At 56.3% G+C, this 27,631-nt stretch overlaps 11 protein-coding genes across 11 annotated transcripts; 5 read left to right on the forward strand and 6 right to left on the reverse strand.

Moving 5' to 3' along the window:
• The first annotated feature begins 568 nt into the window (after positions 1-568).
• F5Z01DRAFT_144543 (uncharacterized protein) lies at positions 569-3,244 on the forward strand. The gene is made up of 2 exons (XM_046257686.1): positions 569-2,073; positions 2,137-3,244. The coding sequence occupies exons 1-2, from the start codon at positions 957-959 to the stop codon at positions 3,084-3,086; spliced, it is 2,067 nt and encodes a 688-aa protein (XP_046117482.1). The 5' UTR covers positions 569-956; the 3' UTR covers positions 3,087-3,244.
• A 1-nt stretch (position 3,245) lies between these two features.
• F5Z01DRAFT_145038 (uncharacterized protein) lies at positions 3,246-4,947 on the reverse strand. The gene is made up of 2 exons (XM_046257688.1): positions 4,423-4,947; positions 3,246-4,365 (listed from the first exon to the last, which is right to left on the reverse strand). The coding sequence occupies exons 1-2, from the start codon at positions 4,756-4,758 to the stop codon at positions 3,406-3,408; spliced, it is 1,296 nt and encodes a 431-aa protein (XP_046117483.1). The 5' UTR covers positions 4,759-4,947; the 3' UTR covers positions 3,246-3,405.
• Positions 4,948-4,966: 19 nt separating this feature from the next.
• On the reverse strand, positions 4,967-5,328 carry F5Z01DRAFT_674966 (uncharacterized protein; the record flags this gene model as incomplete). Its single annotated transcript, XM_046265097.1, has 2 exons — positions 4,967-5,134; positions 5,197-5,328. The coding sequence occupies 2 exons, from the start codon at positions 5,326-5,328 to the stop codon at positions 4,967-4,969; spliced, it is 300 nt and encodes a 99-aa protein (XP_046117484.1).
• A 924-nt stretch (positions 5,329-6,252) lies between these two features.
• Positions 6,253-8,223, forward strand: F5Z01DRAFT_688427 (fungal-specific transcription factor domain-containing protein; the record flags this gene model as incomplete). Its single annotated transcript, XM_046266046.1, has 2 exons — positions 6,253-7,271; positions 7,426-8,223. The coding sequence occupies exons 1-2, from the start codon at positions 6,585-6,587 to the stop codon at positions 8,221-8,223; spliced, it is 1,485 nt and encodes a 494-aa protein (XP_046117485.1). The 5' UTR covers positions 6,253-6,584.
• A 98-nt stretch (positions 8,224-8,321) lies between these two features.
• Positions 8,322-12,836, reverse strand: F5Z01DRAFT_145760 (ABC transporter). Its single transcript, XM_046257691.1, has 2 exons — positions 11,937-12,836; positions 8,322-11,883 (listed from the first exon to the last, which is right to left on the reverse strand). The coding sequence occupies exons 1-2, from the start codon at positions 12,716-12,718 to the stop codon at positions 8,460-8,462; spliced, it is 4,206 nt and encodes a 1,401-aa protein (XP_046117486.1). The 5' UTR covers positions 12,719-12,836; the 3' UTR covers positions 8,322-8,459.
• A 1,126-nt stretch (positions 12,837-13,962) lies between these two features.
• F5Z01DRAFT_623805 (uncharacterized protein) lies at positions 13,963-16,133 on the forward strand (the record flags this gene model as incomplete). Its single annotated transcript, XM_046261343.1, has 5 exons — positions 13,963-14,010; positions 14,077-14,161; positions 14,236-15,024; positions 15,085-15,832; positions 15,890-16,133. 5 exons carry the CDS (start codon positions 13,963-13,965, stop codon positions 16,131-16,133), a joined length of 1,914 nt encoding a protein of 637 aa, XP_046117487.1.
• Positions 16,134-16,589: 456 nt separating this feature from the next.
• On the reverse strand, positions 16,590-18,284 carry F5Z01DRAFT_681974 (mannitol-1-phosphate/altronate dehydrogenase; the record flags this gene model as incomplete). The annotated part of the gene is made up of 2 exons (XM_046265730.1): positions 16,590-18,077; positions 18,165-18,284. The coding sequence occupies 2 exons, from the start codon at positions 18,282-18,284 to the stop codon at positions 16,590-16,592; spliced, it is 1,608 nt and encodes a 535-aa protein (XP_046117488.1).
• A 1,536-nt stretch (positions 18,285-19,820) lies between these two features.
• F5Z01DRAFT_657559 (uncharacterized protein) lies at positions 19,821-20,909 on the reverse strand. The gene is made up of 3 exons (XM_046263652.1): positions 20,673-20,909; positions 20,307-20,518; positions 19,821-20,215 (listed from the first exon to the last, which is right to left on the reverse strand). The coding sequence occupies exons 1-3, from the start codon at positions 20,827-20,829 to the stop codon at positions 20,105-20,107; spliced, it is 480 nt and encodes a 159-aa protein (XP_046117489.1). The 5' UTR covers positions 20,830-20,909; the 3' UTR covers positions 19,821-20,104.
• Positions 20,910-21,934: 1,025 nt separating this feature from the next.
• Positions 21,935-22,844, forward strand: F5Z01DRAFT_657563 (uncharacterized protein). Its single transcript, XM_046263653.1, has one exon. The coding sequence runs from the start codon at positions 22,230-22,232 to the stop codon at positions 22,569-22,571; it is 342 nt and encodes a 113-aa protein (XP_046117490.1). The 5' UTR covers positions 21,935-22,229; the 3' UTR covers positions 22,572-22,844.
• A 73-nt stretch (positions 22,845-22,917) lies between these two features.
• Positions 22,918-24,093, reverse strand: F5Z01DRAFT_657564 (uncharacterized protein). The gene is made up of 3 exons (XM_046263654.1): positions 23,803-24,093; positions 23,477-23,743; positions 22,918-23,405 (listed from the first exon to the last, which is right to left on the reverse strand). Exons 1-3 carry the CDS (start codon positions 23,887-23,889, stop codon positions 23,061-23,063), a joined length of 699 nt encoding a protein of 232 aa, XP_046117491.1. The 5' UTR covers positions 23,890-24,093; the 3' UTR covers positions 22,918-23,060.
• A 319-nt stretch (positions 24,094-24,412) lies between these two features.
• Positions 24,413-27,118, forward strand: F5Z01DRAFT_598526 (nucleoside phosphorylase; the record flags this gene model as incomplete). Its single annotated transcript, XM_046260744.1, has 6 exons — positions 24,413-24,758; positions 24,827-25,085; positions 25,155-25,544; positions 25,622-25,673; positions 25,710-26,497; positions 26,551-27,118. Coding segments are annotated over 6 exons (2,403 nt in total), but the record flags the coding sequence as incomplete, so codon positions are not given.
• Between the last annotated feature and the right edge of the window lie 513 nt (positions 27,119-27,631).

Raw genomic sequence — 27,631 nt, forward strand, 5'->3', positions numbered from 1 at the left:
GGCTGCCCGCCTTTCCCCTCCATGAACGACATCAATACAGGCCCCCACATTCCATCCCTCCAGTCCAGTCCCTCCCACCTGCAGCAGACTATCATCATTCCCACCGATCCAACTTATCTGCCTCGTCGTCGTACTCGTCGTCGTCAGCTTTCGAAACTTCCCTGACGCCCTCGGTACCATCCTCGTCCCGTCGAGACACCGCGCGACGTCTCATTCGACCTAACCTCCTTGCACAGCCTCACCCCATCCCGCACCAACCAACTTCTGCCTGCGCTAGCGAAGCGGCCCTGGGGCCTGACCTCATTCTCCATCCAGCCCGTCAACGTCTGCCCCCCCCGACGGATCCTCTTTTCGCAGCTTCACCTGGAACCCGATTCGCGCAAACGACCATACCGCCGTCAGGCACCGCGACGCCTCAGCCTCTTGCCGACTTGACTGCTGCACCCCTCCATACGAGTAACGTTGGGTATCTCCGTCCAGCAAGCATCGCACGCGCGCCCACAAGCCGACGCCGCCCCATCCTTGGAGCGTCAGGTTCACGCATTGGACGGGTTACTTGGTGGAGATTGTCGAACCCTAGACTAGTACAAGTCGTCGAGCACTGACCTGCTCATCTCGACGCGCGCAACTGGCCTGGCCTGGCCAGCTCCTCCAACAATTCTCCTGCGAAGCTCGGGTGATCCTGTATATCACGACTCGTCTGCTGCTTCTGCTGCTCTGCCACTGGCTACGGACCCGAAACCAGCACGACGCGGCCTGTCCCCACGATCTCTCCCACACCGAACTTCCGGGAAGCACAGCCTCGTCCTCTCACCACCATCGCTACGGGCTTGTCAAGCTCCCGAGAGGGCTGATTGCCGGGAATCAGCCTTACAGACTGCCGCTGTCCGCGTGTCCGCGCACTCGCCGTCGCGTATCGTTCTAAACTCGGCAACATCATACCTCGCACTCCACCCATGGATCAGCAAGACCAACGCGGCCGGTCGGCCTCGACCGGCCACCAACAACCACATCTACAAAGCCAATCCCACTCTCCGTCATCCGGTACATACCAGCAGACCGATCTATCGAATGGTCTTGGTCTTGGTCTCGAACAGCAAGGGCAGCCGGTCTTCTCCTCGTCCGATCCGAACATTGACTCCTTTGCGAGCAACAACTTCTTCGACCCCAACACCAGCTTCGGCCAACAGCTGGGGAGTACCGATTTCGGACAGCCGCAGAACGGGTATCTTTCCCCCAACCTGACGAACGACGGCGACTTCCCGCTCTTCTCCCAGACCGGGGCGCAAGGGGAGCACTTCAACGCACCGCTGTTTGACCAGACGACGCTGAACCCCAACGATATCAGCAACATGACCTCCCCTGGATCCCAATCGGCGCACTCACCGCACTCGCCACTCCTCCAACCCGACGGCCAGCCTGGATCTGCGCAACAATCGCCATCGTACCACCAGACACATTTCTCGCCCCCAATGGGGGGTGGGCATCACTCCAGGAACACCAGCCATGCTTCCCATGCGTCACTCGGGCCGGAGTCTGCTCTGCATCCCAACCAGCTGGGCGATTGGTCGCAAGTCCAGTTCCACAGTCACCGTCGCAGTCCCTCTGCGCACTCGGACATCTCGTCTGTGTCGCCCTCGCCCAACGTGATCACATCGGACAGCTTCGATGATCAGTCGGGCCACTCGCCACTGCAACACTCGGCTGATGGTACCCTCTATGATCCGGTGATGGGAGGCATAGGCAACTTTACACTGTCCGACGCTGGGAGTCCCGGCCACCAGGGGCGGAGTCCATCGCATAGTCCTGCGATCAGCCCCAGGATCATGCCGCAGCAGATGGCGGACCCGAACGCAAGCTTTGGGATGATGGCGCCCAACCCTTATGCCGACCCCAATGCCTATGTCAGCCACCCACCAGGCGAGGCATTCCCCAACTTCCAGCAAAGCCAGCACGACATGTCGCAAATGGCGCCGCCATCGATCAACATTGTCCATGCGCCAAACACACGCGACGGCCCTGGAGCGGATGGCAGGGCGTTGGACCAAGACTCGCTGACACCCCCAGACAGAGGTAAGCAAGCAAGCGGACTCTTGTCGTCTGAACAAGGAGAACAACGTGTACTGACATCCACAGGTCGCAAGCTAGCCCGTCCAAGGGCCGTCACGGATCCGTTCCACCCAGGAGTGGCCATGGGCCGCCGAATCAGCTCCCACAGTCCCTCCAACTCATCGCAATCGGCTCTGTCTCCCCGCTCCGACGTCTCGAGATCCCTCTCACCACACTCGGGCGTGTCGCCGAACCGAAGACGGCAGTCGACCTCGGCGGTGCCCAACAACGTGATAGCCTTGCGGTTGGCGGACCCCGAGTTCCAGAACAGCGCCGAGTCTGGCAACGCGAAGAGGGCGCAGAAGCACCCGGCCACCTTTCAGTGCACATTGTGTCCCAAGCGATTCACGAGAGCATACAACCTCCGGTCGCATCTGCGCACGCACACGGACGAGCGCCCCTTTGTGTGCACGGTCTGCGGCAAGGCGTTTGCCCGCCAGCACGACCGCAAACGTCACGAGAGTCTGCATTCTGGAGAGAAGAAGTTTGTCTGCAAGGGTGAGCTGAAAGCAGGCGGGCAGTGGGGGTGCGGCCGTCGGTTTGCTCGAGCCGATGCTCTGGGCCGGCACTTCAGGAGTGAAGCCGGTCGCATATGCATCAAGCCGCTGCTGGACGAGGAGGTGATTGAGAGGCAGCGCCAATGGCGGGAGCAGCAGATGGCGCACAACGCCAACATGGTGCCACAGCCCATGGCCATGGATCCCACAGGGGGCTACTCGCTCGATGCAAACGGCAACTTTGCCCTCCCCGCTGCCCTGCTGGCGCAGTACCCAGCGTTGGCGCAGATGAACTGGACGGGTCCCGAGATGGGCAATATCGACGAAGACATTAGCGGGCGGTCGTCGTTTGACGCGAGCGACTTTGACGATGGAGACGATAATGGCTATGTCAGCGGCCCGGGCACAGGTTACGGCGACGGCGGGTTGAGCCAGAACTATGGCGAGCTTGGATACGCCAGCGACATGGGACGGCGCTGAAGGAGGCTATTGTTCATAGAATGTGGGATATGGGCGACTCGTGTCGCATTTCTTTTTACGTGTAACGACAGGGCGATGGCTTGGGAGTTTAGGGCCTGACCAAGGAATGGGCGGGCGGGAGGCACTCGCTGTTTTCTCTGCGCATTGGCTTCACTGGGATATAGACGGGGGGCGCGGGCTAGTATGAGATACCAAAGCGACGCTTTTTATTTTTTTTTATTTTTTTTTATTTTATTTTTATTTTATTTTAATTTTTATATTTACTTCATTGTAATGGGGTTGTGTTGGCCGCCTGTGCTTGCGAAAGGATCATCATCACCTACACGAGGTCGATCTTGACGGCGAGGATGTTCTTGGAGACGAACCCCGAGACATAGAGCCAGGCCTTGCGTTGGCCAGCTTCCAAGGCTGGCTCAATGGCCACCAGGACGGCCACGCTGGCGGCCCTGATTCGGCTGCCATCATCCTGGAACAGGAGTTTATTGTCCCACCCCGTCCCCTGGGGCCGCGTGACCCAGACCATGGAGCCGTCCAGGCCAGCGGGATCCTTTGCCGACTCGACGACCTTGTAGCCGTTGCTCGTGCCGGCATTGACATAGCCTGACCGGTCGAGCGCCGGGGTGGCATAGGGGTCGCGAAAGTACGTCGGGTTGTCAATGGTCGAGTCCAGGTGGATCGACTCCCGGACCTCGAGCGCCCCCTCGCGCGGCGCAAACGTGGCGAGGTGCATGGTGCCACTGACCGCGCTGCCAATGAGCACCTGGTCCGATGTGTTTCCGTGGCCGAGGCCGTTGTTGTTGTGCAGGCCCGTGAGGGCGACATTGGCGCGGACGTCGTCGTCGTCGTGGGCGCCCTCGAGCAGGACGCGGATGGTCGTGGACCAGGTGGCGCCGGCAAAGACGTCCTCGGCGATACGCATGGCGCCCTCGCGGTAGTGGTGGTCGTTTGTGACGTAAAACTCGCGGGGCGAGACCGCGAGGATGTCGTTGGGCGTCGCGATCAGGGGGTGCTGGACGCTCCGGACATGGCGGGCGGAGGAGGCGCCCAGGAGGTGGTGGAAGATGTCGATGCGCGGGGCGGACTTGTTGGTCGGTTCGGGTGTCTGTCCATGGGCAGAACTGCGCTTCCACTCGACGTAGGCCGGGTTGGGGACGTGGTTGACGACAAAGATGTAGACGGCAGGCACCTTGTCCGCGTCTGGATCCTCCACCACGTCGATGCCGTGTGGAATCAGGGGGCCCTTGAAGTCCTCCAAGGTCAAGCGCTGGGCCTTGTGCGTCTGCAGATCCTTGTCAGTCTACTACATGTACTCGGGGAGAAGGCCACGGGGACTCACGGCAGCGCCAATGACGCGGATCGACCCAGTGGCTTCCGAGGCGGCGACGGGGTCGTCAAAGATGGTGAGGGGAGGAAACCAGCCATGGCGGGTTTCTGCCGCGTCGGCACACGCGCTGAAGAGGACGTTGGCGGGCGCGTAGTAATGCAGGTCCTCGCAGTGCGTCGTATCGGGGATGTAGATGAGATGCGCCGGGTTCTCCACGACCGTGGAGTTGGGGGCCCGGAAGACGCCCAGGACGGACACGCAGCGTTGCAGGGCGGGTCCGTAGAGGACGCCGATGAGGACGGGCAGCAGCAGCAGGGCTAGGTTCCGGGGGGATGCGAGGGACGACATTGTGTAGGCAGTGTCAGACCGTCGTCAATGGGCATGCTGGAGGTGAAGAGGACGTCGTTGGAGCGGCACATCAAGCAAATATAAGTACATGTATGATGGTCTAACATGCCAGGAACCGCGGTACCCCGCATTCTAATCAATTAAATCGGAGTAATTCATTGTGGAGGACGGTCGCATCCTTGTCCGCTTCCCCATCCACATCATCCACCTACCATGTCCTGGACTCCTCGTCTCCATCCCCAATCTTCAGCTCGACGCTCGCGAGCTCAGCCACAAGCTCGACAATGACTGCGTGCTTGGTCGTTTTGTCGGGGAGGGCGTGCCAGCGCGAGGCTTTGTTGCCAGAGACAACGATGGCTTGGCTGTACTGCTCGAGCTTCATGACGGATCGGGGACGTGTCCCAGCCTCCAGTGAAGTAGACGGGTCCACGACTCCACAGAGGAGCTGTACTCGTCTCCCAGGCCGACCTTGCGCCACCACGGCTCGGGGTCGTTGACGATGAGCTTGGCGTAGAGGCCGTCAACCTCGTGGGCCTCCGGTCCAACACGCTGTGCGTTTATATGGGGCATTGCGGCTATGGCGTGAGCATTGTTGGCGAGTGACTCGTTGACCAGACCTACCCATTCTGCAACGGTCACGTCGAGCTCCTCCGGAAGCTCGTCCAAGTCGCGGGGACTGTCGTTTTCTCCAACCTCAAGCTTTCAGCGTGCCGAATCGTCAAAGTGCACGGCATGTGCTTCGATTGGGTTGTTGGACTGTTCATGGAAAGGCAGTGACAGAAGCTCCCAGAGGAGAAGAAGCCAAGAGAGCTGGGTCACGCGTTTTGCGACTCAGCCTTCGATATGCGAGGCAATTCTCTGTCAAGATCTCGATCGACGAACGTTTGTATCGGTATACTGAACTCCCGAGTCTAATCGAACTTCTCAATCAGGGCGGTCACTTTTGGCTGCGTCGCGTTGTTAATACCGGTGACCCCTAACGTTAGTTGGATCGTGCCGGCGCCGCTCTCTCGTCACATAATAGGTCGACAGCAGACGTCACTTCCAGTCGAGATGCCTCCAACTACGACGATATCGTCGGTTCTAGCTTGGTAATCATGGAAGCAGATCCGTCCTGGACATGGAGGCCAGGAGAGGCGCAAAGGAATTAGCTCTTGGAGAAAATATTCAGTTTGGAAGTCTGTGTCAAGGTACAAGAGGTGAGATGCTGAGTTCAGTATCAGAGTCGTGACGGAATAGAGAGCTCTCCATCTTTGCTCTTCAGTCCGATTCCTTGCCATTCATATGTTTGTTTGCGTAGAAGAGCGTCCTCGCAGAGCTAGGTATCATTTCAGCAACATGACAGTCGGTCTTATTGTAAAAAGATACTAAAAGCTTCTGGTACATGCCGCCATGAGGACGGTGCAGCACCGCATCCCGGTCGGTTGGTTCTCACGCGCGCCTTGCATGTAGGCGCGCTGTGCTTGGCAACTATGGAGTACGTACTCCTGTGGCCTTTTCATCTGCGCACCTCGTCATACTCCGCAACCTTAATTCATTAGTACGTATGCTCAAGCCATCGACTGTAATCCAGCTACTTCCTAGTGTTGGCCCCCCCTCGCGTGTGCGTGGACACCGAGACCGTGTGAAGCTGCGCAGGGGCCTCGCCCATCCGCGGACCAAGTACGTATTCCAACGGTGAAGACAACGAGGACGTGGTCATTGCCTCTCAGGCAGCTTTCACTGTGCCAGGCAGTGGGTGAGTAGCCATCACACCGCTTTGACCAGAGTCAGCCCCCTTAGTCCTCCCCCTTTTGAGCGCAATCAGCCAAGCTGCTGCACGCAATATGCGCCAGCAGAGGACACGAAGTGGATGCCTCACATGCCGCGCGAGGAGGAAAAAGTGCGATGAAGTCAAGCCACGATGCGCCGGCTGCCGACGCAACCAGATCCCATGCAACTGGCCGCCACCTCCTCCTCCTTTGTCTACCCAACCCTCGACAACTGTCGCCCAACGCACAGCATCTCTGAGGCGCAAAGTGGATGACATCCCTCCCGCCCGGCCGGCAGTGTCTATCAGACCCACGGACTCCCTGTCAGTCCTCTGGTATCAGCACCAGCAGCATGTGTCCGTCATACCGCCCCCCGTTCCCATGGTCCACCGGGGCGCCGACAGCGATGGTGGCGGCCAGCGCCCTTGTGCTTTGACACCCCTATCCGTCTCCATTTTCTCGCACTTCCTTACACACACGGCTTCCTTCTTCGCCATGGGCCCCCTGCAGGACAACCCCTTTGTCACCCTCCTGGTCCCGCTGGCCTCGACGGACGACCTCCTCATGCATGCGCTGCTGGCCCTGAGCGGCGCACACATGGCATCTCAGGACCCTAGAAGCCAAGGTGTTGCCCGCGCCACGGCACTGCATTATGCACGGTTAATAAGTGGGCTGCGAGCCGAATTTGGGCGTCTTCAAGAGGGCGATCTTGCCAAGAAGGAGAGGTTGCTGTGCCTGCTGCTGGTGGCCTGTCACTACGAGGTAAGCCGAGCTCGTGTCTCATTTCTCGCTCTCAACCTCTCTTTGCCGACAGACTTAGATGTAGAGAAGGTGTTGCTGACATGGCAAAGCTGTCTCCGGGAACGTTCATGGGGCCTTCTCCAGGCACCTCTGCGCCAGCCGTCATCTCGCCAAGTCACTCGTAGCCAGCAGAAGCATGAACACAGAAAACGGGCTGCTTTACCATGCATCACCGTTCAACAACGGTCTTCTTGGATTCAGTCTTGAGCTATACACATACACCATGCTGTGCAATCTTGGCATGCATCCTCCATCCACAGGGTCTGTCGCCGACCTCCTTGTCATGCCCTTTGAGGACATGTCCAAGTTCCCTACCTTTGGCGCCCTCTTCGCCGGCAGTCATGATCTGTACCGACTCATCCCCGAGATCGATGCGCTCGCGTGGAGGCGTCGGGTCGAGGAGAGAAATGGCCTTGCCCGTCCCAGCATACCCCTCGTGCAAGACCACGATAGCCTGCACAGTCGTCTCAGCGCGTGGGCGATGGCGCCGCCCGCCTGGCCGGGGGAGAGAGACAGAGACTTAAAGTGCGCTTCTGCCGAGGCCTTGCGCCACGCACTGCACATATACCTCGCCACGGCTCTCGCGGGCTCCGTCGTGACCGGGGCGACGTGGTGTGCCGTTCGTCGTCGTGCGGGTGCCTTGTTCCCGTATATCCGGACCCTCGTGGCCTCGCAGCACTACGTGGCGACGCTGGTCTGGCCCGTCATGATCGGCGCGTCGTGCATCGTCGAGCCTGAACCGCAAGCATTCTTGATGCAGCAGATTCGCTCAAACTGGTCTGGCATGGGCCACGTTGGCATGATGGCGGATGTTTTGCAACTCTTGTGGGACGATCCCGACCCTGAAGCATTCGGACCGCGTGGACTGAACATGATTATGGAAAAGAATAACAAGACAATCTGTATACTATGAAAAGAAATATGGACTCGAGAGGATGCTTCTATACTTGACGCTCATCCTTCTCTTCTTCTTCTTCTGTCTTGCGACCGCAATGCTCCGACGATAAACACGCCAAATGAAACCACAATTACCTCTAAGCTCTATGCCAGGAACCCAAAACCAGTTGTTGATCTATCCCAAGACAAAGGAGAAGTATGCCGGCAGGCCAAGCGCCAGCGTTCTGAAAGGAAGTCGCCGGAACCCATCGTCTACTCCGCCTTCTTGGACGTCTTGGTGCGCAGCTTCATCAGCAAGTACACCAAAGCGTAGGAGCTGAAGCACATTCCCGCCACGATGCCGGCGTCGCGCCATCCGTACGAGTATGCGTTCAGATTCAAAGTGTGGAGATAGTCCTCGCCCTTTGAGTACGAGCACACCTGGCAGTCAGACGTGGCATCTGGGTTGACGAGATGGCTCGCCCGTCCCATGCCCTGCGTCAAGTAGTCAGACAGGTAATCGCCGCATGTCGTGCCGTTGATGGGGTTGAACACGGCCAGCTCACGGTCTTTGCACGTAATATCTGTGCCCCAGAGGTTGAAGACAAGCAGACTACCCATCAGATAGTTGAAGGGATTGAGCCAGTAGAGCCAGTACCGCCAAAAGGCGAGGATCTGCGAGTAGGGGACCAACACGCCGCAGAACGAGATGAGGACACCGAGAATGAGGGGGTTGACAAGGGACGCAAACACCTCGTTCGGAGCGTACGCGGCGACGAACTGGCCGATGCCCGTGTACAGGAACTCGTACATGAGGACGACGAAGAAGGTGGCGCCGGCCCGGTTGGAATCCGTCGGGAACCCGACCGTGTAGTACCAGCAGACAAAGTACAGGACGCCGCAGATGATAAGGTAGGGGATCTCAGAGACGACCAAGCCCGTGACAAACGCAACCCATGAATACATCTTGCTCTTCTTCTCCCTGGTCTCAAAGATGTCGCGACGGTGGATGAACAGGGGCTGTAACTGCGCGAGGACACCAGGGGCGACAAAGATAAAGTTGAAGATGGTAAACAGCTTGAGCTGCATGTCGCCGACCGAGTCGCCCACCTGCCAGAAACTGAATCCGTTGAACAGGGCGGAGGAGATGTGCAGGGCAAACTTGTTGTTGATGTAGTCGACGTTGCGGAACAAGGAGACATTCATGCGTTGCGTGACTAGCTTGGTCTGCTCCCAGAGGGGCATGGCGAATTCGTGCCCGTCGTCCACCGTGCCAGGTGGCTTGGATGCGGCCTCGCTGATCATGTTGTCGAGCTCACTCGTCATCTTCTCGTACTCGGGGGACGACAGCCAGATCTCGCTCCAGTCCTGACCGCGCGACAAGGTGCCGGAGACGACATCAATCATGTGCTCGGCCGGATTCACGCCGGGCGGGCAGGGGGCGCCGTAGCGACCAAAGTAGCTCTGCACGGTAGACGCATGCTCGCCAATGTCACCAAAGTAGACCGTCTTTCCGCCCTTGGCCAGCAGCAGCAGCGTGTCAAACTGGGCGAACAGCTGGGCAGACGGTTGGTGGATGGTGACGAGCACCGCCTGGCCGACAGCAGCCAGCTTCTTCAGGAAGCGCACCGTATGGTATGCAGACTGGCCGTCCAAGCCCGAGGTCGGCTCGTCAAGGAAGACGAGGATGCTGGGCTTGGAAACCAGCTCGACACCGATGGTGACACGCTTCCGTTGCTCAACGCTCAACCCAGCACCAACCTCGCCAATCAGCGTATCGGCAATGTCGTGGAGCTCCAAGAGGTCAATGATGGTGTTCACATATGACAGCTTCTCCGCACGGGGTGTCTCACGACTCTGGCGCAGGAGGGCAGAGAACTCCAGGGCCTCGCGCACCGTGGCGTACGACTCGTGCACATCAAGCTGCTCGCAGTAGCCAGCAGACCGCTGGAAGGACACCGGCAGGGGGCGGCCGTCGACCATGATAGAACCATGGATGGTGCCGTCCGTTTTGCGTTGAGCGAGAACATCGAGTAAGGTCGTTTTGCCAGCGCCAGAAGATCCCATCAGCGCGGTCAAGTTTCCAGGCTTCACCCATCCTTGCACATTGTCAAGCAACAGGCGATCTCCCTGGGGCGTCTTGACTGTGTAGGAGAGGTTCTTCCACGTGAAGATCGATGTGTTGCGGATCAGGTTGGGCTGGTTCGCCTCGTCATCCGAGTCATCTCGCGAAGGTGTGCTGGAGCTCACAGCCGTCTTACCGCCCTGCTCCTCGTCACCACGACGAGCGACCCTGAGGGCTGCTTTCTCGCGAGGGATAACGAGACTGGGTCCGTCCTCGGACGCGGCGTGCCAGCGAGACGTAGAGAAGATGGTAATGGCCACGAACAGAGCCCACCAAGCCCAGACGATGCCAAAATTGCGCCACATGTGCGCGTGACTGTAAGAAAGCGAGGCCAAGTACGCATCGCCGTCAATGTATGTCTGGCCGGGAACAGCGCCGCCAACACCTGCACAGGCCTGGTTCTCGGCGCTCGTGTAGTCGCCACCGCTCGGGATGAGATTGGGGCCGACGCAAGGAATGATCTTCCCATGGAGTTCGTTGGACAGCAAAGCGTCAAAGGCGTACGCCAGTGGGTCTATCCAAAAGATCCACACAAACCATGGGTGCATCTGTGGCTTCTGAATCATATAGCCCGTGTACATGACACAGGCGGAGATGAGGAAGCCGGAGACCTTGGAGGCGCCGTCAAAGGTGCTGAACGCCGCGCCCACGGCACGAAACATGGCCGTCATGCAGAACGTCGTGGCCACGAGGATGACCCAGAAAGTGAAGAAAATGCCGGCGTCTGTGGTCAGGCCCACCATAAAGTACAAGATGATAGCAAAGATGGATACCTGGAACAGGATAACCGGAATGTCTGCAGTAATCTGCGCGATGCAGAATGCAGCTGGGTGAAAGAAGGCGAATGACTTGTGCTTGAGCAGGACTGGACGACCGGAGAAGGAGTCTGTCACTTCAGACATGGACAGCAAGCTGTTGAAGAGCAGGGCAAAGAAGCAGGCGCCAGACTTGATGAAGAGGCCCGCAGTCGTATCAGGCGCGTTGTAGAAGAGGGATCCAACGATGAGGGCCTGGACAACGGTGGACACTTGCTTGATGATGAATGTCATCTTGTCGCCCCAGATGATTTGGTACTGTCGTGCCACACACGCCTTGGTCTGTGCCATGAATCCGACAGTGAGAGGACTGGAAGCGGGCAAGCGCTTGTCCTTCTCCATGGTGACGCCCTCCTTGAAGGTGAGGGTCTTCGTCTTGGCCTCTTCTGTTGTCGGGTAGTCGTACTCGGCCTGCATTCGCGGATACAAGGGCGACTCCTCGTAACGTCGACGGATCTCATCGGCTGTTCTGGGGAACCTGTTTTCCATCTCGGGTCGAACTTGACGTTCCGTAGGGACAGTGACACCCGTTAGGTAGTCGGCCACATTGGCTCCTGGTTGGCAGACAAAGCCCAGCTCCTCCATGAATGGCTTGGCTTCAGTCATCGGACCATAGTATACCTGCTGGCCCTCGTCTAGCACGAGCACCTTGTCGAAAAGGTTGTAAATGCCATTGCCTGCTTGGTATAGCGTCACGATAGTGGAGAGACCGAGAATGTCCGTCATCGCTCGAATGGCTTTGGTGTATTCAAGGGCACTAAATCACAGTCAGTACGGATACTCGCAATGTTCATCAAGTGGTCTACTGACGTGCTGGCGTCCAGCCCTCGGGTTGAGTTGTCCCAACAGAAGACACTGCCCTTCGAAGCGAGACATTCGATGATGGAAACTCGTTTCCTTTCACCACCAGAAACGCCACGGACAAAGGCGTTGCCCACTTTTGTGTCGTTAGTATGCTCAATGCCCATGGACTTGAGCAGGAAGTCTCGGGACGCAAGACGTTGCTCCTCTTGGCTTGAGACGCCTTGTGGGAGATGAGCGCCCATCTTCAGCCGAGTGGCAAAGTCCAATGTCTGACCAACTGTCAGGGAAGGAAAGAAGAGCTCTTCTTCTGTGTTCATCACAATTTGGCCTCGGTAAGCACTAGCCTCCTTGGCATCCATAGAGCCATAGTTGACGTTGCCAGAGACCTTGGCATAGCCACGCCTCTTGTTGGCGAGCATGTTCAGTAGTGTCGTGCATCCGGACCCTGGGCGTCCTAACACAAGGAGCATCTCACCGGGCTTGACACATCCGTGGCTGTTGTCGAGTATCGTTCTTAGGGGGGGCTTCTGTCGAGACTCGCGAATCTTGGTTGGAATGTTGAATTGGGATACGACATTCTCGTGAATGGCAGCGTCCGTGCTGAGCGCTTCGACCGTCAAATCTTTCCACGTCACGCCCAGCTCTCGGCGAGGGAACCCAGATGCCTCGTCTCGGGCCGCAAAGGCAGCGACTTCTGATTGCAGAGCCCAATCATTATGACCGTTGGTCTCTGGATGCTCTTTTGCTGGGCTTGCTACGGGAGGGCTCCCGTCTTGGGCGGTATCCATCGGCGGTTGTGTTCTTCTGGTTGTGTCGAGGTGTAAGAAAGGGGGCTTATAATTAGTTGAAAGAGGGAAATGTGTTAATAGGGATCAATGTAGAAGGTCGGAAAAGAAGAAGCGACTGGAATCTGAAATTGAAAGAGAGGAAACAAGTCCATGCAAGCAAGCAGTAAACGACAGTCACTCGATATATATGCTGCCAAATATGGCTCCAAACTAGATTTATTAGGGGGCCTTTTACCTCAAGGAACCCACATGGCGAGCCTCATGCTTCCGGAAGCTGTCCAGTCCAGGCGCGAATCGAGGGACTCATGGTAGAAAGTCTCGGACGATCTCTCAACGCATTGACCGAACCTCAGGAAGCGGGCATGTCGGGAACCACCAGATTGCCGCAGCAGGGCTCCGAACCGCGAGCAGATGGGTCCCTGTGCTAGATTGCTAATGTCCGAGTGCGAGCAGCTGTGGGTAGATTGGTAAGGCGATGTAGCGATGGCCGCTGAGTCATCTAGCGTTTGTCCCCCACGCGCCATAGACCACGCACGGGGGCAACAGTCAACACGACTGGAGCTCAGAGTTTCCTCACCGCGGTGCGCGAGCTCGACTCAGGGACGGACCCGAATTCGGCGCAATCGGGCTACCGGCTCAATGACGCGCAGCGGCAAAATTGATCGCATTTCTGGCTACGCGTTGCGTTGCCCACCTCGAGATTTGCGTGGTGACGAGATGTTGAGAATCTTGTTGACTGGGGTTTGCGAATGCGAGGGCGAATGAGGTGACGACGTGAAGTTGAAGTTGGGCTCGAGTAGGTTCCAGTCCACCGTGGAGAGGGAAGGCTTGGCCGATGCCACCCAGTCTGGTAAGGCGCGAGACGGTAGCGGCCGGCGTGGGGCACGGAAGGTGCGATGCGGGTACCTGCCGGACAAGAACAAGGGTCCATGAAGCCCGCTGACTCAGCGGCAATCGAGATAACCAGGGTCCAGAACTACGACGTCGCAGACTCGGGTGACTACCGACTACCGACACAGCCCTCTTCACCTCCAGAGTCAGATAGAGACTCACGTACCGTACCGTCTTGGCCTTGCAGCTGGTCCCGTCTGCATGACGCCCATCCGCGCATCATAGATTAATTATCAGATCTACCTCACTTGAAATTGCTGGCGGTGCGCACAGTGACGCGCAGTTGACCCCGGCGAACTTGGCCTTCTTGATCATAACCACGTCTTCTCTTCGCCAGACGTTCACGCTGAAGCATGTCACCCGCTCGGCGGACTGCTTGCGACTCGTGCTATGTGCGCAAGGTGAGTCTTGAACATGCCGACAGGTGCTTTACACGTACAATGAGTCTCATGCGGCTTTGCACACAGATTCTGTGCGATACCCCAAGAGTTGGTGACCCCTGCAATTGGTGCCAACACCACAATCTGGTCTGCACATACGATCGCCCCAGCCGTGCGACCTCCTCCTCACGGTGCGTCACATACTTACCCATTCTTCCGGTGGTTGTCAGGCTAGCTCACGCGCAGTACCCCACAGCTCGAAAACAAAGAAAAAGGGGGCTCTTGACGTTGCCAAACGCCTGGAATTGCTAGAGGCCAGGCTCGCCCAAGTCCACGGACTTCACCAGCATACTTCACGCAGAGGACCTTTTCACGGTACTCCGGCCTCGTCGGCACGAATAAAGAAGCCCACTGCTTTCGAGAGAAGCCCGCGTGCATCTCCGTTTGGAACAAGCTCGGAATCCGCATCGCCTGCCTCCAGTTCGCTCGACCCTATCAACCCACGGGAGCATCTATACTTCCACAACCCTTATCTGCTAACATTATGCTCGCCTACAGGTTTGCCTGTTTTCACTGAAGCGTGTATAAAATGGATCCAAGCCGCCACCGGCGAGTGCCCCAGATTCGAAGAACTTGGCGATCAAGAGACAATCTTCTCACCTGAACCGCCTTCTCAGCAACAAGACACTGCCGCCGGAGAATGTCTTTTGCCGGAGCCATGGGTTCTCAACTCTTTGGTCGAAAACTTCCTGAGCTCCGACTTTGGTCGCAGCTTTCCTTTTGTAGACAGCCTCCTGTTTGAGGAGACCGCACGACTGGCTTACGAGGCCTCGGATCAAAGCGACTCACCTGCGCACCTGGGTGCGAGGGCCTGCGCTCTCACCATCTGCGCAATCGCCAGTACCAAATTAAAGCAACCTGGAGAAGGAGACTGCATCGACGTGCAGGCATGTATACGTCAGGCGGAGCGCCTGCTCAGCAGGATACCTACAGACGCGAGCCTGCAGAAGTTGCAGGCCACTGTGATGCTGGTAAGTACGCTCGCACCCATGTGCCCTACAAGTTGCTGACGACTTGGACAGTGGCTGTGGAAAGGTCATCTTGGCGCTTTCGCAGATGCTAGGGTATACCACACAATGGCCTGTCGCATCGTCTTCGCTCTTGGAGGGCACATACGCGTAGCCGACATACCCCAGGACCGCAAACCCACCCCGCAAGAGCGCCACGACCACAACGTCAGATGTTTGTTCTGGCTGTGCTACTTTTGCGATAAAGACATCGCGTTGCGAACTTTTCTGCCCCCTGTCATTCCAGACGAGTACTGCGACCTCACCCTGCCCCGGGGCTATGTTGAGCTCATATACGGACCCAATCGCAGTTCTCGCGGGGCAGGCGAAATACCAATGCCATGGTTCATCTCCGATCTCAGACTAATCCAGATCAAGTCGAAAGTGGCCAACCAGCTTTACTCCTTTGCCTCCACCAAGAAGTCCGACGCAGAAATCCTGCACACCATCCGTCAACTGGACGAGGAACTGGAGCGATGGCGCCTGACCATACCGGCCGAGTTTGCACCGAGTCTAGCCATCCGGCATGGAGTCAAGTTGAGCGAGCACCTGGAGCAGTCTGCAAAGATGTTGCACATTGACTTGCATTTGGCGTACCACCATCTGTTGAGCATCATCCACTACGCCAGCGCGCGCTGTGCTGGCGCACGAGGCAGCGAAAGGAGCGAGATTCACTACGGACTACAGTCCAGCCTCGATCTTTCGGTGGAAGCAAGCCGTTCGACATTGATATTCCTCAGTCTCGCCGTGCATCATCTAGCCAGCGAAGTGTTCTGGTACAGTCGACATCCTTCCTTGTACAAAGGGACCATACTAATCGCCTCACGATGCAGGTTATTCATGTTTTACCCAGTCTCGGCTTTCCTGGGCCTGTTCTTCAACCTGCTCCGCAGCCCAGGCAATGAGCACGCAGAGCTCGATCTGGAACTCATCCGGACAGCGTCAGAGGTCCTCCAGAAGATGCCCAAGAGTGACTCGTCGCCAGAAAAAAAAGCCTACTTGGACAGGATTGATCAATTCTGTGGAGAGATCAGTCGCCTGGCCGAGTGCGCCATTGCTAGGCATCGGGAGAGATGAGTTCCTGCATTGTCTTTTGGTTTTTCATGTCTCGCTGGACTTTTACGCTGCAATGCTGAAGGTGGAAATAATAGTAGTAACAGGTCACGGAGTGGGAAGCGGAGTGGACATATAATGTCTTTTAGGGGTCCATGTCTTGCTTACTGTTTGGTCAGATCACAATGGGAATAGCAACGTTGGAAGAAGGAATCATTGCTTTGGAAAAGTCTTTCAATTATGAGATTGAACAATTGCAAAACACCATGTGCACTATGCGATTTGGTTGTACAAGGACCAATGGCAAGTGAATATAGCTGATGAGCACGCATTATGTCTATAGACCAACTGAATACAGCAAGGAAAGTATGATGATTACATACAATGTACCCAGCGGATGGTTTTCGCTCCGTCCGTTCCGTCGCCTCTATTCCCGGATTTTTCCCCCCTTCTATAAGTAGTGAACAGTTGCCGAATCGATTAGTCGACGTACTTGGCCAGGGTAGCCATGGTACCATCGCGGTACAGGCTCTCCATAGCCTTGGTGAGCTCCTCGACAAAGATCTTGTCGCCACGCAGATCATCACCAAACAGGCTCTTCACGTCCAGCAGAGGGAAAGGCTTGGCACCACCCTTGATGGCCCGGGCCTGGAGATCCTCCACCATCGGGTCGTCAATGAAGATGGGCTTGCCCTGCTCATCCTTGCCGTTGAGGAAGCGGAACCAGGTGGCCGTCACGAAGACGAGGCGCTTGAAGTCGTGGGTGCCGGCCATGATCTGCTCGGCAATGGTGGGCATGATGAACTGAGGCAGCTTGCCGGAGCCGTTGATGGTGAGACGGCCGATCTGGTCCATGATGGTGGGGTTGGCAAAGCGCTCTAGCAAGGTGTCGCAGTACTTGTCAATGTCGACGCCGTCAATGGCAGGCATGAGGGGCTTGACCTCCTTGTGCATCATGTTATAGATGAACTTGTAGTACAGCGGGTTCTCAAACACCTCGTGGACGTACTCGATGCCACTCAGGTAGGCGGCGTAGGCTACGGCCGAGTGACTGGCGTTGAGCAGGCGCAGCTTGTGGCACTCAAACTTCTCGACCTCGTGGACGTTGCTCACGACCTGCACGCCGACCTTCTCAAAGGCAGGGCGGCCGTCGGCGAACGAGTCCTCAATGACCCACTGGGTGAAGGGCTCGGTGACCACGGGCCACGAGTCCTGGATACCAAAGGTCTCAGCGAGGGCGGTCTTGTCGTTGTCTGTGGTACGAGGTGTGATGCGGTCCACCATGCTGTTGGGGAACTGTCCCTGAGCCTCGATCCAGTCGGCAATCTTGGCGTTGCGCGCACGGGCAAAGCTCAGCAGCATATGCCGAGTGATGCTGCCGTTCTTCTGCATGTTGTCGCAAGACAGGACGGTGAACGGCTTGAGCCCAGCGGCGTGACGCTTCTCGAGGGCCGCAAAGAGGAAGCCAAAGGTTGTGCGGGGAGACTTGAGGTCGCTCTTCAGGTCAGCGACAATGTCCGGGTGCTCAATCTCAAGCTCATGGGTGTTCTCGTTGTAGTAGTAGCCGCTCTCGGTGATGGTCATGGACACAATCTTGGTGTCCGCGTGGGCCATCTTGTCAATGACCTTGGTCGGGTCATCAGGCGCGAAGAGGAACGAGTTGATGCTGCCAATGACACGGGCGCTGCTGCCCTTCTCGGCACGCTCGATCAGAGTATACAGGCAGTCCTGACCCACCAGGGCATCGCGCATGCCAGCATCGAAAGGCTGGAGGCCGACACCGCAGATCGCCCAGTTGCGATCGCCGTGCTCCTTCATCAGGCTGTCGATGTAGACAGCCAAGTGCGCTCTGTGGAAACCACCGACGCCAATGTGTACAATGCCCTCCTTGACATTGCTTCGATCGAAGTTGGGGAATTCGACATCCCTGTTCTTTTGGCGGGCCGCCTGCTCGATCGCTTTCAGGCTCTGGTTGCTGAGCGCGGGAGCTGTGATTGTAGACTGGAAACGCGATTGCGAGGTGTGGAAAAGGCTCTGGCTTTGTGGTTGGCGGACGGAATGCCTAGAGGCATTGTACGTAGCGAAAGCTCTAGGGGCGGCCGCGAAAGTTCTGGGGGCGACCCTTGGGGTGGTCCTGGCGCAGGCGCGCGCGACGCCGTGCCACATCATGGACATTGTTGCAATTGAGAAGGCAAACTCTTGCTGCTCAGCGTTTGACTAGCTCTCTTACTAGTGTCCAGGCAGGTAAGCTGAGGCACAGACGCGCTTCAGAGGATCCCGCTGCTGGGACTCACTCTAGTCACGATGCGTAGCTTGGTGGGAGAGGTTGGATGCGCGACTGGTGACAGTAGACGGGTTAGATGCAGTGGTTTACGTGCTTGTCGTCGAGGGAGAGCGGATGCGGACTGAAGGTTGAAGGCGTGAGGAAAGTGCAAACGGTAGATGTTGGTGGATGGTTTCAGGCAAGTCAGAGCAGTCTCCCTAATTTAAAAGGTGCCATAGCGTCATCCTGACAATCGATAAGTCGAATGGACCCTCTCAACAGTTTCTGGACCAGACCACACAAAGCAATAATAACCAGACCCTGGTGCCTGGCTGGTGTCCGCCTCCTTGATCCTTGCACGTGGTAAGACATTCAATCTCGCCGCCTGGCAGGTGAAGAAATTTGTTAGCGGTTCCAGTTTCTGTTATCGATTGCGGCTGGCGCCAGTGGCCAGATCCAGTTTAGCTCACCTCACCAGCATGGATTGCGTCGATCCTCCCTCCCACGCCAAGCTGTAGCCCGTGACCCGTCCACCCCACGTCCTTGAATATTGAGACTTGAGAAGGCGGTAAGAACATTAGAACAGCCCATCTACCTCGGGATTCGAGACGTAATTATCCTCCATTCACCACAGAGTCGAGTTGACAGTGTCATGTTCCCAGAGTTCGACGTGGTGGCATTGAAAACTGGACTCGGACCCAACGATGTGGAGACGTTGATCCAGCAAGCGTTACAGTACAAGCTTTACGAGTGCCACAGGAGGTGTCGCAACTATCCGACGACGGCATTGACTTTGAACTTTGGAGCAACAGGAACCTTATCAAAGGGGACATGACTCAAGAGACGACTCATGTCTCTTGCTTACGTGGAGGCAAGAACGTGAAGATATCTGGCTCAAATGGCCTGCTTCAATTTCGGGGGGCTAAGTATTATCAATCAATTGCGGTCAAAATATGTTATCGCGACGTCGTGGGACGACTGCAGCTTGATCAGCACAATTACGTCATGCGCGATTCAGCCTTGCATATGGAAAACTGATGTATGCACGCGAACTTCGGAGCAGATTCTGTATAGAAGCGCACCGCCAGATTTCAAGTATCTGTACAGGGTAATGTTCAAGATTGAAGACTTTGAAGTTGCTGTAAGATTTGGCCTCTCGCAGTCGTACGGTGGGACATATCCCAGGGGGCAATTTTCAGGCCCCCATGCTAGTCAATCATATTCGCCATCACATGATGTTGTTTGATTCAGGGGTTCTAATTAATCCGGGAGTCCAGAACCCGGGTTTCTCAGGTGGCAAATGAAGAGGAACCCATCAAAGAAATTTCACCAATCCCATCCATAATTTTATCTCAAAGAGTATTTTCTTGGGGCAGTCGGGTTGTCCAAACGGACTCGAAGTGTGAGTTGACGAACGATACCGGAGGTCGAGGGTAATCAATTCCGCGACTAGCAAAATCGGTAGACGGTACATGTACAGACAGACCAGAGATACCTCCGGCCATCCCCTCCATGACAGTAAACATCTTCCTCTGCATATAATTTAATTTAATCAGTTGAGAATATTGACGACATCGTCGCATTACTGCAACATTGGCAGATATTCTGCGGCAACAAACAGGACACACGGCAGCCGGTATTTGCTGGTTGTCACCGACCTCACCGACCTACCCCTGCCCCGAGTCCCCGACTCCTGACTAGTTATGCCGCCCGTTCTCCCCCACCACTTCTCTCACTGAACGACCCTGTACACCACGAGAGTGAGTTCAGGCACCGGCGTTATGACCTCGGCCAGGAAGAACTGTGATCTCAAGTGCTCATATGGAGCGCCAATGTCGTATTGCTGTTTCATCCGCCGGTCAGCAAGACAAACGCGCTATGGGGAGAAAACGATGTCCCCACCGTGAAGGGACAACTTGGGGAGGTGAGCTTACAATATGACGCAGCGTTGTCTCGCTCTTTTTACCAGTTCCGTGTTCAAACACAGTAAAGGGAACCTCATCGGCGGTCTCACACGTCAAACGCACTACGACGTCTGTGTACTCCGCGTCGGTGCCGGCATCATAGGTGGTCGTCCAAGAATAGCCACTGCAAGTGGCGTTGAACATGTTGTCACTTTTGACGACGACTTCGGAGACCGGTATACCTAGAGAGCCATGAGAATTTGTCCATGGATTTTGGCGCTGCGGGGGAACAGGATGAAGGACAACAAAGAGGCCTTGTCCGAAAGGAGCCAGTGTTCTTTATTTCACCAGGCCCAACTCCAGTCAGAAGTTAGGGGGCGAGGAGCCGTAACTTACCCAGCTGTGAGCCGCCCGGGACAGGGACCACAGTCCCTGCGGTCAAATCGAGCGTGACGGCAGCATCCTGAACCTTTTCCAAGGTTGGCACTGCCACTACCGAGGGTGCGAACAGCGCAAGCACTGCCGCCGACGAAAGATATGCGGAAAGGTGCATCCTGTCTTGGAAAGATTGCAAGAAGAGGTGGGTGGCTTCAATGGTCCAGTCCGGAAAACTAGCTGTTAATATATGTGGTTTGTCTTCGCTGCCACAGTGACGTGACGGGTTTGATAGCCCTCATGTTGTAATGCTCGCATGGGCTCGGCTCTGCAGACTAAATCCTGAGCCCACATGTTGGATCCTGATCCTACGACCATATACTCCTCCGCGAATGACAGGGATGGCCAGGTTTGGAAGGACGGTCAGCAGCATCATGCCATCAATTGTCCTGAAGTCCGAGAAGTACTTTAGTCTTTGGCTACATAAGCTGCTAAGGAGTCCGAGAGGTGGGAAACGTAGTGCCGTCGGTGGCCACTCCGACTACCCCGTATCTAGTCGCTTCATTCGTATGGCGACAATAAGTTATAAATATATATATATTTATATGGATGCCTGTCCAGGTATGATTCCTTCAATCCTTCCTGCTTATGTGCAACACCGCAAGGTGAGCCGTAAATTCCGCGATTGCGGTGTGGACATACGTACAACCCCTGAAAATCACTAGTTTGGTGCACTGGACTTTTCCCCGGTTGCGTTACGAGTAGCGAGTTCTTCAACTTTCGCGGACTCCAGAGTAATATTAGATAGCTCCGCTTGAACTGCTCCGTGAGCTTGCTAGCGCAAACGGATAACCCTTTCGCGACACAATTCCTGGGGTTGCATCGTTTATGTAGGTCGTACATGTAGCTTCGAAGTTCAGACTACAGGGTTAGTTACTGCGACGAAGTATCGTTCCGGGGAACATGAAGAATTCGGTCAACTTAATAGGGGCCTGGAAGGAACGGCTCTGGTGCTTGATCATTGAATATATGTCGACAAACAAGCTTGACATGGATTGTGGCTCTCACCGACGCCATGCCTACGTATGATCAATAGGAAGCCTCGCTCATTGACAACACAGATGGTCCATGATCGGCCAAAAATCATCAAAGAGACGAGCAGTTCTCGCGACGGAACCATGAGGATGATGAGGTTCAGCTAGCAAATGGAAGAAAAATGATCCTCACGATCTGTTTTTAGACGCCGTGGGACGCCGAGGAGGAGCGTGGAGGCCAGAATGATTGTGCTGCAAAGCTTGGCGGTCTGTTGGTTTCATTAAGCGCGTACAAAATGGCATCAATTCAGGTTCAAATCAGAACAAAATCTTCCATCGAACGACCCATCACCGTACACTCAGCATTCATCTGTCAGTCCTAGAACAAACGCTGCGCGTTGTGAAAAGTTGACCAAACTTGAAAACTCGACGTGATTACCGTGCAGGTACGTGGATCCGCCGAGGCATCAATCACTCCGATGAACACGTCTAATGATCACCGAGCTGTCCCATCGGCGACTCGTCGTCAATTAGAATCGAAGTCATGTCGAATTCCATTGTCTCCAGCAACGCTCTTGCCAGGTTCTACAATAATTCAGCCAGTGACACCGAACGCCACACGGCTGCGTTCTGGCAGGCAGTCTTCACCGTGCACTTCCCGGCGCCAAAATACTTGCTCATCATGGCGGCATCGCCGGATAACTCCGTAAGAAAGACGGACAGGGTGCTCCAATATACTCCGGAAGACCTCGACGAGCCAAACATCGTCCTGCTCTGGCTGCAAGTCGGGAACGCGCTTGGGTCTGTGAGGGATGTCGAGGCACAAGTGCTCGACGCGGCGGAGAGACACCTGGTGGCCGAGGCGACTCTCCCAACTTCAAGATAGGCGATCTATGTCATGGCCGCAATTGGCCCAACATTCAGGCTCTGGAGCGTGGATGGGGTGGGCCAAGGGCTTGAGCCATTGCACGGAGATGCGCGGCGAAACGACAAGGCCCAGTACCTCGATGCCAAAAGCGACGAGGGATGCCAAGTTTTCTTCCGGATGCGCGATCAGATTATCGAAGAATACAGCCCGGCTTTGCAATGATAAGGATGACCAAAAAAGGTGCCTCGGTGCAAGGCAAAAAGAGAATTCACATACAACACCGGGTATTCGCTGGTCGTCACCGACCCAACTACTAATCCAGCCCTCAGCGGCTTGACTATGGGAGAGCGGACGGGATCCCGTATTTTCCACTGGGTGTGGTCGTATGTATAGGCATTGGCGAGTAATTATATATGTATATATTTCCCTCACTATGTTACAGAAGTCAGCAATGACACCCCAACGCCTACCTTCAGTGACTATGACAGGCATGCTGAGACATTGAATCTAAACCCGTTTGTCATTTGATATCACTGATGACGATGTCCTCGATGTCCGCCTATTATCGCCCTCTCTCTCTCTCTCTTTTTTCCCTATCTTTCGCAAGGCCTTCTTCACGAGAACGTTATCAAACACCCTAATAAACAATGCCATGTACTGGAAGAACAGTGGGCGCGCCCCCTCGGGCAGGAAGATCTGTGCAAAGGCTACCATAGCCGGCGCTAGGAAACCCAGCGCCGCTAGGGACGGGAGGAAAACGCGCTTCACGGTCTTCTTTAATCTAGTGTAAGTCTTAGCGCCAGTCGTGTACGCAACCATTATGAGACGCGTGAGCTTCTGAATCGGAGTAACCTATTCATTTTTATGATAAGCGGAATAGAGCGTATAGAGCCTATATTAAACAGACTGCGTGTGTGTCTTACAATGATGAACGTCAAGACGAGCTGCAGAGTTGGTCCTATACTACCGCGCATCTTCTCAGAGACGACTCCAAGGCACTTGAACAGAAGATGTGTGACTGTGGTGTCTATCAAGGCCCCGTAGACAGCCATCTTGGGTACGCGTGATGTGAAGCCTGGGCTGTCCTCTTTTACGCGAGTGATAGTTGATGCAACTACTTCTTCACCGGCGGCGAGGGCTGCGGAACGAATGAGCTTGGAGAGGAGGCCACGAGAGCGAGGCTTCCGGGGCTGTCGGCTGGTTAGTTTAGTCCTGTCGCTCCAGTCCTGGACGCGGAGGATGTACGTACTATGCCACTCGCCGCTGTGGGACTACTATACACAGTAGGCGCCATCATCAAAATGATATCGAACCAGCGACGGACGGGCAGGCGCATGCAGAATGGAGGACCATTCTCCGAGATTTGTCGCTGTCCTCGTCTGCCTAGTAGAGCTGAGAGCACATGTCACTTCAGGTCCAGGTGACATGCGGCAGGTGCGTCGATGGTCGGAAGCACGAGCAAGGTCATGTGACTCATGTCGGCTCAGCTGCGCTGACTGACCTGAAAGCGATCCCCTCGTTCCCTCCCCTCTGCAAGGCGACGCGTGACCTACCTGTAATATGATGATATAACCTTGTGTGTGTTCAATTCAATCCTGGCTGTTTCCGATTCGATTCTGATTTCCTAAAACACGGAGCATTTTTGGCTTTGTAATCGGGTTCATCTCCTGGCTTACCAGGCTCCTGGTGTGCGTTCTATTTTCCACAGACATCCCGCGATTGGCGTCTCAGACGCGGACTCTTGGCCCGTTGTTTGGGTGTAACAATGTCCGACAAACAACGCAAGTAGGTCCACCTGGCGTGTCATCACCATTGATCTCATCAACCGACACCCATCATCTCTTAGATGTCTATCGCGCAGCGCCTACAGCATAGGATGGATCTGCGCCTTGCCTCTCGAGCTGGCCGCCTCGGTCGGCATGTTCGACGAGACGCACCAGGACCTCGACCTCGCGCGCGGCGACAGAAACATGTACACCCTCGGCGAGATGGCGGGCCACAACATTGTCATGGCGTGTCTCCCCGCCGGCAGCACGGGCGTCACCCCCGCCGCCACCGTCGCGGCCAATATGCTCCGGAGTTTCCCCAAGATCCGCTTCGGTCTCATGGTCGGGATCGGAGGCGGTGCGCCGGCGCGGCGGGCGAGACCGCATGAGGATATTCGGCTGGGGGATGTGGTGGTCAGCATCCCGCAAGGCGAGCTGGGTGCGCATCCTGTGCTCAACCCCCGGGTGGTCATCCGCTCCGCATGTCTAACGTGTCTACACATCTAGGTGGTGTCGTCAAATATGATTGTGGAAAGACGGTCGCTGGGGGCGCGTTTGAGCACACGGGACTTCTCAATATGCCGCCTGCGCCGCTGGCCAATGCTGTGGCGAAATTGCGAGGGATGCACGAAGCGAAGCGCAGTGCCGTCTCGCGGTACGTCACGACCATGATCAACAAGGTTATGGCGGGCGAGGACGCGAACCCCGAGTTTGAGGAGTTGTATCGTTGTCCTGACCCCAAGTACGATCAGCTGTTCGCGGCCGAGTATGAGCACACGACTGTCCCCGTCCCACCTAGCCAAGAGGAGAGCGACGACGATGAGCGGTTCTCTAGTGAAGACGAAGACGACATCCCCCTCCCCTGCCCTCACTGCGACCCGGCCCGCCTTGTTCAGCGCAAACCCCGCAAGCATCCAGGCCCCGTCATCCACTACGGGACAATCGCCTCGGCGGACCAGGTCATGCGCCATGCCCTCACGCGGGACGCCATCCGCAAGAAGCACGGCATCCTTTGCTTCGACATGGAGGCCGCGGGGCTGATGAACGACTTCCCCTGCCTCGTCGTCCGCGGCATCTGCGACTACGCGGACACACACAAGCACAAGATATGGCAGCGGTACGCAGCCGCCACGGCAGCGGCGTACACAAAGGAGTTACTGCAGGTGGTGCTTAGGGAAGAGGTGCAGACGACAGAGGAGGTGGTCAAGATCTTGGAAAGGGGTGAGTGATTGTGTGTGCGAACTGTCCCAAGCATACATACAGGAGTGTTGACAGTCTTGTGCGTATCTTAGTGGAATATAGTGCGCGTGATATCAAGCAAAATGTAGACCGTCTCGCGAAAGGTATGCGGGCAGTCCCTCGCCCTGTGATGCCCTCACTGTATTGACAGATAATAGACAAGGCGCGGCAAGACCGCGATAGGATCCTGAACTGGCTCGACAGCGACACGCATACAAAGAGACTCTTGGATTCATACGAGAAATGGCAACCCAGCACGGTCCGAAAGCTATTCGAGTCCGAGGCATATAGAGACTGGACATTGGGTGAGGCGCAAACACTGTGGTGTCCCGGAATCGCCGGCGGGGGTAAGACTGTCTTTTCCTCGGTCGTGGTGAGAAGTCTCAAAGCTGGTCAGGAAGCGCAGCCGGACGCATCCAGGGCCGCAGTGATCTGTCTCTTCTGCGAGTACGAGCGACAAAAGGAGCAGACATTGCGGACGTTGGCAGCGGCGATGCTGAGGCAGCTCGCGGACCAGTGCGAGCTCCTCCCCGATGAGCTGGTTGACCTCTTTGAGAAGCATGGGACTGGCGCATCATCTCATCTGCGCTTTGAAGACATTTCTCTCGCACTCACGCGAGTTCTAAAGGAATTCCCCAGGGTCTATCTCATCGTCGATGCGCTAGACGAGTGCTCGGATCAAACACGAAGGGAGCTACTCGCGCAACTGGCAGAGCAGCAGAGGAAGACGGGCCTCCGAATCCTGGCGACGGCTAGGCCGACTGTTGAGTTTGAAAAGGAGTTTGGCACAAAGTACCAAGTGCTGGAGATTAGAGCTGATGTACTGGATGTGAAGAGCGTGCTCGACGCGCTCATTGACAAGTCGAACTCTTTTGTCCGAGAGGATGAAGAGCTACGCAGACGTGTCACTGATACCATAGCTTTCGCTGTCGATGGGATGTTAGTATCTCTCAGTCAAGACGGCGACATTGCAGAGTCTAATTTTGCCATAGGTTCCTCCTCGCCCAGCCCTTCCATGACTCCGTCATTGGCGAGCGATCCAGAGGCCACGTCGAAGACGCTCTCCAGACGCTCATGGACAGTCCCGACAAGCTGGCCACCGTGTACGAAAACGCCCTCGGACGGATCGGAGGACAAAAGCCGGGCGACCGCAACCTCGCTCATCGCATGCTATCCTGGGTCGTCGAGTCCAAGAGGCCACTGACCCGTGACGAGTTTCTCCACGCCCTGGCTATACAGACCGGCCGCCCTCAATTTCAACGCCACTACATGATAGAGAATCTCGACGGTGCTGTGGCCCTCTGCGCTGGACTGGTCGTGATAAATGAGAGGAGTGACACGGTGCAGCTGATGCATCACACCGCGAGGACCTACCTGGAAGATCCGGAACGACGGCCGGGCTGGATGGCCGGGTCGCGGGAGATGATTGCGAGCGCGTGCGTCACTTACATATCGTACTCGGTGTTCGAAGATGGACCCTGTCGCGGTGATGAGGAGATGGGCAGGAGACTGGATGATTACCCCTTTCTTCCCTACGCTGCTCAGCACTGGGGACACCACGGCCATGACGCGGGAGGAGAGACGGAGTCCATGCAGCATCTCGCCCTCCACCTTTTGCTCAACCAAGGAAAACTGGCGTCTGCCAACCAGGCCATGCAATGTACCGGACGTAGGTATTCTGGGTACAGCTCATGGTATGACCGGGAGGTGACGGCGTTGCATGTGGTGGCGGCCTTTGGCCTACCCAATACCACAGGGCTGCTTCTAGCCGCCACTGGCGCCGATGCGATTGACGTGAGGGACGGAGATGGCCGGACGGCGCTTCATAGGGCTGCAGAGAATGGCCACGAAGCCGTGATCCGCATCCTCCTCGGACACTCGGCCGATGTTGTTGCGGAAGAGGGCACCTTTGGTCAGACACCTCTCCACCTCGCTGCCCTGAATGGTCGCGAGGCCGCCACGCGGGTTCTCATGGAGCACGGAGCCAGCAGCCTCGCCCGGGACGCAGACGGCTGGATGCCAATCCACACCGCCTCCTGGATGGGCCATGCCGACGTTGTGCGAGCACTACTC

Source organism: Emericellopsis atlantica (genome assembly GCF_019669845.1).
Source record: "Emericellopsis atlantica unplaced genomic scaffold F5Z01scaffold_16, whole genome shotgun sequence".
NCBI lineage: Eukaryota > Fungi > Ascomycota > Sordariomycetes > Hypocreales > Bionectriaceae > Emericellopsis > Emericellopsis atlantica.

Bases quoted from the DNA above. Each gene is read 5' to 3' on its own strand.
- F5Z01DRAFT_144543 (XM_046257686.1), top strand. From the start codon at position 957: ATGGATCAGCAAGACCAACGCGGCCGGTCGGCCTCGACCGGCCACCAA. The intron at 2,074-2,136 runs GTAAGCAAGCAA...TGACATCCACAG, and splicing joins GCTGACACCCCCAGACAGAG to GTCGCAAGCTAGCCCGTCCA.
- F5Z01DRAFT_145038 (XM_046257688.1), bottom strand. From the start codon at position 4,758: ATGTCGTCCCTCGCATCCCCCCGGAACCTAGCCCTGCTGCTGCTGCCC. The intron at 4,366-4,422 runs GTGAGTCCCCGT...AAGGATCTGCAG, and splicing joins TCCGCGTCATTGGCGCTGCC to ACGCACAAGGCCCAGCGCTT.
- F5Z01DRAFT_145760 (XM_046257691.1), bottom strand. From the start codon at position 12,718: ATGGATACCGCCCAAGACGGGAGCCCTCCCGTAGCAAGCCCAGCAAAA. The intron at 11,884-11,936 runs GTCAGTAGACCA...ACTGTGATTTAG, and splicing joins CGAGGGCTGGACGCCAGCAC to TGCCCTTGAATACACCAAAG.
- F5Z01DRAFT_657559 (XM_046263652.1), bottom strand. From the start codon at position 20,829: ATGCACCTTTCCGCATATCTTTCGTCGGCGGCAGTGCTTGCGCTGTTC. The intron at 20,519-20,672 runs GTAAGTTACGGC...ATGGCTCTCTAG, and splicing joins CCCGGGCGGCTCACAGCTGG to GTATACCGGTCTCCGAAGTC. The intron at 20,216-20,306 runs GTAAGCTCACCT...CGGATGAAACAG, and splicing joins AGACAACGCTGCGTCATATT to CAATACGACATTGGCGCTCC.
- F5Z01DRAFT_657563 (XM_046263653.1), top strand. From the start codon at position 22,230: ATGTCGAATTCCATTGTCTCCAGCAACGCTCTTGCCAGGTTCTACAAT.
- F5Z01DRAFT_657564 (XM_046263654.1), bottom strand. From the start codon at position 23,889: ATGCGCCTGCCCGTCCGTCGCTGGTTCGATATCATTTTGATGATGGCG. The intron at 23,744-23,802 runs GTACGTACATCC...ACCAGCCGACAG, and splicing joins CCACAGCGGCGAGTGGCATA to CCCCGGAAGCCTCGCTCTCG. The intron at 23,406-23,476 runs GTAAGACACACA...AAAAATGAATAG, and splicing joins TCGTCTTGACGTTCATCATT to GTTACTCCGATTCAGAAGCT.